The 10241-nt window shown below is 41.8% G+C and overlaps 1 protein-coding gene across 1 annotated transcript in view; it reads left to right on the forward strand.

The window, feature by feature from the left end:
* The window catches only part of DSCAM (DS cell adhesion molecule), a gene marked incomplete at its 5' end in the record, with an annotated part of 274168 nt that overhangs the window by 41475 nt on the left and 222452 nt on the right, over positions 1–10241 (forward strand). Inside the window, one exon of the mRNA XM_011375311.1 lies at positions 9388–9507. Within this exon, the coding sequence (XP_011373613.1) occupies positions 9388–9507 (120 nt within the window). The remainder of the gene's footprint in view (positions 1–9387; positions 9508–10241) is intronic.

A 10241-nucleotide genomic window follows, 5' to 3' on the forward strand; every position in this document is an offset into this window, starting at 1 on the left:
GGCCCGACCCTGCTTAGCTTCCGAGATCAGACGGGATCGGGCTTGTTCAGGGTGGCATGGCCGTAGACGGAGGTGATGGCTTTTGAAAATAATGTTTGTCAAAGCCGTATACCAGTTTTTTGACAAAGTGAAAAAATAATAATTTTTAGATTTTTTTGTTTTAGTTTTAGCAATGTGGTTTTCTTTGTCCCACCCTTCCATTTAGCATTACATCTGTTATTATTTTTGGACGCTATTGCAACATTTATTAAATTAAGCAAACGTGGTAATAATTACGAAAAAATTAAAAACGGGTAGTTTGACTTGTAGGAGACTTGGCAGGAGTCTCAGTGCATTGGTCTCATTTCGAATCTCTGTTCGAGTCGCCAAGTTCCCAACAAGGGCCACACTCTCTTCTGAAAGCCAGCAGCTGGCATTCTGGAAAGTCCGTTGAGCATGGGTATTCTGTGATCTCATGGTTTCCCCAGAGGCGTCTGCGTCCGCCCCCCAGCACAGCGTTCGCCCACACTGCCAAGTACCCACGTGGAATTACAGATTTCCACAGCAGCATTATTCACAGTGGCAGGACATGGAAGCAACCGAAGTGTCTGACGATAGATGACTGGATGAAGATGTTGTGGTGCATATATACAGGGGAATATTACTCAGCTATAATAAGAGATGAAATACTGCCATTTGCGACAACATGGATGGACCGTGAGATAATCATGCTAAGCGAAATAAGCCAGAAAGAAAAAGTTGAAAATCACATGATATCACTAATTATGTGGGATATAAACCTAAAAGCAACAAGTGAACAGGACAAACGAACAGAGATTCATGGACGTGGACAACAGACTAGCGGTTACCAGAGAGGAGGGGGGAGGTAAACAGGGTAAAGGGAGTCAAATATATGGTGACAGAAAGAAATCTAACTATGGGAGGTGAACACAGTGTAAACATATATATGCCTTACTGTTAAAGCGTACAGCTGAAACTTGGATTTCGTTAACCAATGTCACCATAAAAAATTTAATTAATTAATGTTTTTTTAAAAAAGATTTCCATTAGGGTGATTATTTGCATTTAAAATCCCCAAACATGGGCTCTGGGAGTAATTATCAGGAGGGGATGATTTCCATTGTCTTTGGGGTGGTCGATCGGGCTGGGCGGGTTCTTTTTCGAGCAGTAGATTCCAGCGTCCTTCCTCAGTCCTTAAACCTTGTCCCCATGACACCTGTTCTTCCTTTCTGGCTGAAAAGTGATGCCCGTTCTATCTATTTGCCAACAAAAGGAAGTGAAATATACGGATCTATATGAAGAAATCAGCTTTATATTTGTAAAAAAGATTTTCCCTGAATGAATGACTAAGAAAATACATATTCTCAATTAAATAGAAACTAAAGATACAACTAACATTTTTTTTCTCCTTCTACATTGTACTTTTGAGTATAAGAATTGGGATACGTGAATTTGTTTTCCCATTTTTTGAAGATAAATAAAAATGGGGACCAATATAGTCTCTGTTTCCAAGTGTCTTCTTATAAAAAGAGCTGACACTATAGCATTTGTAAAGGGCAAAGCAGGACATCAACCTGGTCCCCGTTACCTGACTGAAGGATCCAGGTCAGAGAGCAGAATACTAGCTAGAAAGGTACTCGTGTGCTCTCTGTATCGCTCTCCTTCGCAGGAAAGGCAACCGGGCTCGGACCAGGGCCAAGGTCAGACGAGCTGGTAGTGAGCCTGGCCACGAGGGATAATATAGCTGACCGCTGTCTGACTCGTGGCTCCATGTAGTTGTTCTTCAGACAGGTTAAATAAGGTCCTGTGATGTTAACATTAAATCACCAGCGAGGTGATAAAACCCCGAGAAACGAAAGATGCTTCCAAACAGGTCAGCGACTGGAGACACAGCCAAGGGCAAGGTGGTGTGGGCCGTGGTCAGCCTGGATGTCGCCACAGACTCTCCTGGGAGACTTAAGAAAATACTGATGACTATTTTCTGGTTCCAGTTAGTCCTGCTTAAATCATAACCTCTGGGAGGACATCCATCTCTCAGAAATCTGGGGCATTATATTCTTTTTTAAAAAAATCACCCATAAATGATTTTTAACGTTTGTCATACATTACAATTATATGGGGAACTTTAAAAAATTCTTGATGTCCAGATTGCAGCCCATGCTAATTAAATAACCATTTTTGGAGGTGAGACCCAGGCTTCGGTAATTTGTAAAGTCCCCAAGTTGATTCTCATATGCAGCCCAGTTCAAATCCTAGCACCCTGGTTAATTTGAATATGCAGCTATTTTAGAAGTCTGATTTTTTTCTCTAAATGCAAAGAGAAAAAATAAATAAATAAAAAATAAATGCAAAGAGAGGTCATTGGTGACTTTCACCTGGTCTGTGACATGCTGTGACATGGCCTGAATTCACCCCAGATCTCTGCCTGGAGCAATTTCCAAGCCACGGCAGGGGATGCAGAGCCCAGAGAGATAACAGTGATTTTGCTGAGTGAAAAAAAAAAATAGCAATTTAGAAGTATCGAGACTCTAGATTTTGCTGGGCGAAAAGAGATTGTAAAAATTTGTATGAGGCTCCCTTTGAGTCTATAGCTGAATACTACATTTCACATGCATATTATGAGACTCCACGAAATCTAGCAGAGAACAACTACCAGGAGGATGTGAGATGAACAAATTTCAGAGGCTCCACAGTGACGAAAAATGACAGTTCTGATGAGCCGGAATAGAGACACGTGAGGAATTAAGTGAAAATTGTGGACAGGCCATATTAAGAGTAGGACTAATCTAGCCCTGAAATAAAAGCTACTCTAAACCAGCCCTAAAAAATGCCTCAAGAGACCCTTGACAGGACAAAACTTCTCCATTATCAAATTAACTGACCAGAAGAATAACGCTCAACATACTTAAAAGCAAAACAACAAAATCCAGACTCTCAGTTACATAGGAAGAAGGAAAATGGATTTTTACTGTTGTAAAATTCTTCTGACCTTATGCATGAAGTGGTGTAATATTATCTGAACAAAGATGTTGCTAGTTAAATATGTACATTATAAACTGTTAAGCAATTCCCAAAAACAAAACAAATAGGTATAGCTATTAGCTCAATAGGACAGGTAAAGGGGACCGTTAAAATATATTCGATTAAACATAAAAACATTAGGAAAAGAAAGGGTAACAAAAAAGAGATGAAAGAAATGAAAAACAAATAAGTAGATGGGAGATTCGAGTACAACTACATCAATGAATGCATTAAATATAAATGGAGTAAATATTCCAATTAAAAAGCAGAGAATATCGATCTTAATACAAAAGCGAGATTCAGGTACACGCGACCACACTTGAAACACAAAGGCATAAGCAGTTGTGGCCTCGGCACTGGCGGATAGCACGACCCTCCGATTATTCTCCATTCGATGAGTGAGTATCGAGAGGACAGATGCATTCAGTCAAATTTTCTAAAGTCGGCGAGAGATAAACAGCACCAGTTAAGACACAGGCTGCGCCAGAGTCCTACTCTGCCCATCTGCCTATTGCCTTGAACCGCACGTGCTTGATGCTGGACGTGGAACCGATTTGCTGGAGGCCAGTGCAGGAGCCATGGATGGGCTGTGGTTCTGCGGACAGGGACGCCACGGGAGGGCCTGCCGGCCTGTAAGTTGGACCCCCCAGAACTCTTCCTGGCTTCTTCGCTTCCCCTTTTCCTTCTCTCACCCCTGATTATGATTTGGACACCTCTCAACTGCGACTTTGGAATGGAATTAAGGACACATCATGTAGAAGAGGTCATGGAGTAATTCGAGTATGGGGCGACGAATTAGAATGACAGCCTTGGTAATAAAGCCAAAAAGGTAAAAGTAGAATGATTTTTGAAGAAACTACAGCAAGTAGGGATACGCTGCATTTGAGAGATGGAGTCTACAACCACGGCGTTTGAGCCGAGGCGTAGAAAAGTGCATATGAGGAAAGCGAACAGGGCGGCCCCATTCCTCGTCATTTCTCATATCACAGTCATGTGACCTTGGGCCGCTGTAAAGGTTAGCACATGTTTTGATAGCCTAGGTCATTGGGAAGATATAGGAAGACTTAAATTAAAATAAATTAGCTGTTATTAGGAAAACGAGAGAGAAAAAAGAGAAAACAACTCTCAGCTCTTACATGGACGCCGTGGCTTACACCGGCAGTGGACCGGCGCACTCCGTAATGGCACGCTCAGTTGAGTGACCTCGGTGTTAATGAAGCCATCTGAAGGGAAAGGACTGAACTTAATGACAGAACTGCCTGCCTTTGGGTCCCTGTTATTGGTTCAGCACCCCTGAGAGAAAGCTGCCAACACAATGGTGTTTTTATCTGTGATTCTCTCGCACTTCTTTATATCCTATGATCTATCCGTTGTTTCTGACTTTTAATGACGAGCTGTCACATTGCAAAACAAATACACTAAAAGGCCTTCGGTTGACTTTTATCTGGCAAGGAAAAGAGACATTATAAAAGGCCACTGTGTCGTTGCTATGTTTATCGGTCCAATTTTTGATGACCGTAATCCTGCTTCGTTTTTCTTATTCATCCATTTGTTTTTACAACAAATACATACGAAGCTTTTATTTTATAACAGATATTCTGAGTGTTGGGGGTACAGTCACGATCAAAATAGAGAGACCAAGCCTCTGCCTCATAAAACTCACACTCCAGGGGAAGAGAGAGATGACCAAAAGAAAGAAAGAAATAATGGCAGATATCATTTGAAATACAGCTTGGTAAGGGGACTGAGAGGGACAGGGACAGGATTGATAGGTAGGACAGACAGGATAAACCTTTCTGGAGAGATTTGTGAACAGAAATCTGACTCAAGTAACGGAGTAAGCAACAGAGCTTCCTGTAGGACGTCAGTTCCAGGCAGAGAGACCAACAAGGACAAAGAGCCAGTGTCGGGAGTGAGTTTTCTGCGTTCAAAGGACAGCAGGAAGGCGCTGTGCCAGTTCGGCAAGAGAGGAGGGAAGGTTCAAAGCCAGGAGCCAAGTCACCTGTTCCAGGAGTGATGGAAGTCATGGGACCTTCACGTCCAGTGCCATAATCTTACCTGGACTCGGCCCAATTACCATCTTTGCTAAATGCCATGCAGTAGATAATGGCGATATTTATTTAGACGACCAACACCCAGCTGCTACTACCAAATGTCTTTCAGTTGTTTTGCCTTCAGAAAACCTGAATCCCTGGCCCTGTTGACAGCTAGGGAATCCTGTATCCATTCTCTGGAAATATAGCTACTGAGAAGCCAAGAATTCCCAACATAAAACAGTAGACTACACCTAAGATTGAAAAATACCTGTCCTGTTGTAAACGTACCTCACTTCCACTGGGAAAGTCTCTCGACTAGGAAGCCGATATATCAGCAAATACGCTCACTGTACCATACCAAATAAAGTGTGACACAAAAGAAAACCAAAATGTAATTTAAAAAAGAGGAAACCAGCAACTTTAGGGAATTATATTCCCGGGCAATGCAGAGTATTCAGAGTCTTTGGGTCCCATCATAAGTTTGGGCCCAAACCGTGACAGTCCTGAAGGCTCTGCGCCCTTCCACCTGCAGTTCTGTGTCACTTTGGCCAGAATTCTCCTATGGTGCTTTGCCGTCTTTGCTCAGACGGAGCTTCTTGGCCCATCCTGCTCAAGAACCTTGAGTGCTGGGTTCACTCTGATTTGAGTTATTAACTGAGCCATGATACTTTGGACCCAATCTATTTCCCTCTTCTCTAAACTAGAGTCATAATATCAATTTATTCGTTTGTCCCCTCAACAAGTATTTGCAGGGTGCTTTCTATATCTCAGCACTGTCCTCCATGCTGGGGACATGGTCTGTGACAAAGGAATGTTTCTTCTTCTCACAGGATGTACAGCCTGACGTGGAAGACAGGCAGTTAGACCAGCAAATGCAACAAGTGTGATAAAGACTATATTAGGGCAGCATAGAGTAATGTAGATGCACTTGATCTCATTTACGGCACCATCGAAGGTGTCCTAGACTCAGTGGGCTTTGAGCTAAGCTATACATAATAATAATAAATGAGAATTCATTAAGCAAAGACGTGCATAGGTGTGTGCAAAGACCCGGCCACATGCGTGCCTACAAGGACTAGAAGAACAGAGAGGATTGTAGAATGGCAGGACAAAATCTGGGAGAAGGGACTCTTAGGAGAAGAAGCTGGAGACTAAGGACCCACTTCACAAAGAGCCTTCACGATGCTGTGAGAGCGTAGACTGCACCAAGGGACAGTGGAGATGCACTGATGATTTTAAGCAGGGAAGTCACAGTCATCATTTGGGGTCTTGGAAGGATCCTTCAGGCCACTTTGTGGAGAATGGAGTCAAGTGGGCAGTAAGTGGTGGGTAGACCAGTTAGAAGGCTGATTCAGAAGCCCATATAAGGGCCAATATCAGCCTGGTCTCAGGTCGAATTCCTCTGAAAGCAGAGTATGAGGCATGGCATTGGCTGCTGCTGATCACTTATTTGAGATGCAGTTCCTGGATCCCAGAATGAGAGAATTGGGAAAAATGAGATCAGAAAGGGAGGAAAAACCAATAAGTTGTTTTAATAAGCTAGTTGCTCTGTGGGCAACTGGGGCTCATTCGACTGGGTGAGAACCCTCTGAGCAATCATCGTTCTCAAAGTGTAGTCTCTGGATCAGCAGCCTCCGCAGCACCCAGGAGCTTATTAGCAAAGCAGGATCCTGGATCCAACTTTAGATGTACCAAGTCAGAATTTCTTGGGATGAGGTTCAGCTGTTTGTGTTTTAATCAGCTCTTTGGATGACTCTGCTGTTTGAGAAACACGAGCATAGAACACGCCTTAGAATTGTCCATGTGATTGGGGGGTGGAGAGGCAGGACATTTATCCTGTCTTCTGTCCTTCAGTGGCGTATGATTGTCTCCCATATTACGAGGTTACATCAGTGAAGGTAGGTAGCCATTTGCGACTTCAGAGAAGGCCCAGAATCAGCAAAGAGAGACTCCTGCCCTGGATAGAGTGGCCTGACAAAGCGGATGGAACTGTCCATCACAGGGGTGCTGAAACAAGATGAGCCGAGGGCAGGTGGCACTTCACCACACACCTGTCTACCCGGCATGACTAGGACGTGGCAATGAAGATGAACAGAATCTGAGGAAATGTGTTACATTTTCCAAGAATCATCAGTACCTGATACAAAGAGATAAAAGATGGGGATATGAAACATAATTCTCAATTTTATGGGCCATTTCTGTCTGTAATTACTTTATACTTACAATATGGCAATGGTTATTTCCCATGTAAACCTCTTTGATCAGTTTTTAAGTGACAAACCTTTGGATTAGAACCAAATTGAGGGGAGTGGTCATGGATCAATTATAATTAGACATTCTTCCAGAGGAAATTCAAGAGATTAGTTATCTGCCCATTTGACAAGGAGTTCCTGACTCTGAGCAGAATTTGAGCCAAATAGAGCATAGAATGTAGATGACTGTGTATTTGCCTTCCACCTGGGCAGAATGAATTTGGCATGACGTCTTAAACTTTGTAATTTATCCTTGAGGTTGATTGATTATTTTTACTAGAAAACTCTATTCTATGAAATCTCTAGCCTTTTTCCTAGAAATAATTTTCTCAGCATGAAGTAGTCATCCCTGATCACCATATTTTAAATATACTTCCATTTTACTGAATATACTTGTCTCAGAATACCATCTAAATGGAGTAAAATTGCTTCCTAGTTAAGCAGTATTGGAGAGACCCATTGGCTGTGTAGCATGTTTAATGTGCAGGTTGGGAACGGTGTTTGTTATATTTAAAGCCGAACATACCTGCCTTCCTACGGCACTCCCACAACATTTCCTGTCTTCCAGGCACTGTTCTGAGAACATTTATCACGTTAATTCATTCGAGCCCCACGCCAGTCCTGTAAGATGAGTGCTGTCATTATTCCCCATTTACTGATAAGGATATTAAAGTCAAACGACGTTTGATAACTTGCACAAGATTATCCAACTAGAAGAAGCAGAGCTGGAGATCCACCCCAAGCGTTTAGCTCTTTGCTGTCTACTCCTTGCCTTCATTCTATTGTCCGTTCCAGAAACACAGCAGTGGATTCCGTCTCCAGATGCGTCTTATGTCTTGATATTGTTCCCTTTTCCTTGGCTGTTTTATGTCCAGAGTGATCTCCTCATATCACTTCGAATGCTTCAAAGGTCCTTGCTAACCTCGACTGTCATCTTTCTCTCAGTCCATTACCTGTGGTGGCTGGAATCTTATCTGTCTGTAGCACATAGGCCCGCTTTTCTCTCTCAAAGTGAAGAATTCTGAAAATTACAAAGCAGACAAGATCGGCTTTCTCGGGAGTTATGGAAAGGGGAGGAAAAGCACCCACACTTCCTAAGTGTCTAATATATGGAACATAATCCATTTCATCTATGAAATCCTGTGACTGCCTCATTGAAAGCCCATTCCATCATTAACCATTGACCTGCTGAAAAAGATCTCAAGATTCTAACATCTTTAGATGCTCCCTTTCATAGAAGAATCTGTATTTTCTCTTTAAGACTCAAATATTCTTAAAATCACAATAACTTAACCTGAAGCATTTGCTTTCTCTCTACAAGTATGTTTTAAACAAAGTACACATTTATGTTTCACATAGGGAGGGATTATTTTCCAGCATCTCATAACACTCACCAAAATAAGTAGCTACTTAATCTGCTTTTGTTAGAGGTACACTAGAAGGCAATCGTGGTACCTTACTTCAGCTAGCCACAGTCCCCCTGAAGGATGCTGACATCAAGAATGATGGCCTATGTATCTTCGTCAGCATTCTGGGAAAAGTTCAATAGTATGTTGTGTTCCTAACTGGCTTTAGGGAGCACTTTTTAATTCTCCCTTCTCCTCCTATTTCAATAAGAATAGGTATCAAACACTTTGAGCAGTTCACACACAAGAGAAATACTTACTTTGATAATTACTCTTTGATGAGCAAATATGTTTTCTCTTTCCTTTAAACCGTGGTTTTGATTCTGTTTTCCATGGAGTGGATTCCTGGAGATCGTCCATATAACACAAGTCAAAAACAGGAAGTCACGCTCCTCTGGTTTATAGTCCAATTCCCACACTCAAGAGTCTAGTGTTCTCCAGGGCAAAGTAACTTCCATCTGCAGAAGCTCATGGATATAGATAAGAAAAATTGCCTGCCCTGAGGTGGCTTCCCTAATTTGTCCCAAATTGCAAACGTTGTTTTTTTAATTTCCCATATATAAAACATTCTTTGCATTTTAATATTTATTAAAGTCGTTCCATTTCTCAAAATCCTACTTTGAATGAATTACGATCCTGTCTGAATTACCGATGATATTTCTGTCTTTTCAGTTCCCCCCAAGTTTGTGGTTCAGCCACGGGACCAGGATGGAATCTATGGCAAGGCCGTCATCCTCAACTGCTCAGCCGAGGGTTATCCCGTACCCACCATAGTATGGAAATTCTCTAAAGGTATGAAGTTACTTGTCTGTTAGTTATCTGCCAAGCATGTTACATTCTAAAGAATTAGGTGAGGATGCGTAGTCTTTCCAGAGATGTTTCTTGAAAGTAGATATGCCCCCGGTAGTCCACCAAAGTGCTTCTGTTCAGAGCATGATGAGAACGGTCACGAATGAGGAGGCAGGTTATTCATGCAACTTATTTCTGCACCTGGGAAACTTCAGCTGCCTACTGATCTGTATAACCATAATCTGCTTGGCCACCACTGTGCGCCCTCGTGTGGAGATGCAGGTATAGATTGTCAGAATCACTCAGAAATCACGTCCCTTATATTTAGATGTATGCAATTACATGGTTTTAGAAGGTTGAAAATAAAAGTGTTGTTTCATTTACCCAGTTACCTTAGACTATACAAATTACACACAAAAACAAACACATCCAGTGTCCTATTTTGTGCGTCTAATGTTCCTTTCCTTCATTCCTAACCATGCCTTTCTCTTCAAAGGTAAAGAGCATTTTTCTTTGAAGGTAACACTGTAAATATTACACAAATAGAAGTCTGTAATGTGTAACATGATGGGGGAACCAATCTGAATACTGCAAAAATAATCCACATCTATCTTGTCTTCTCCAAGAAAATTTGCTTAACTGTACTTATAAATATATTTCCGTTCCCTTTCTTTTCTGATTTACTCACCTTAATTTAGTAATTTATTTATCAAACAGGTGAGAGCCAAATATATACT

Source organism: Pteropus vampyrus, unplaced genomic scaffold (genome assembly GCF_000151845.1).
Source record: "Pteropus vampyrus isolate Shadow unplaced genomic scaffold, Pvam_2.0 Scaffold270, whole genome shotgun sequence".
Lineage (NCBI taxonomy): Eukaryota > Metazoa > Chordata > Mammalia > Chiroptera > Pteropodidae > Pteropus > Pteropus vampyrus.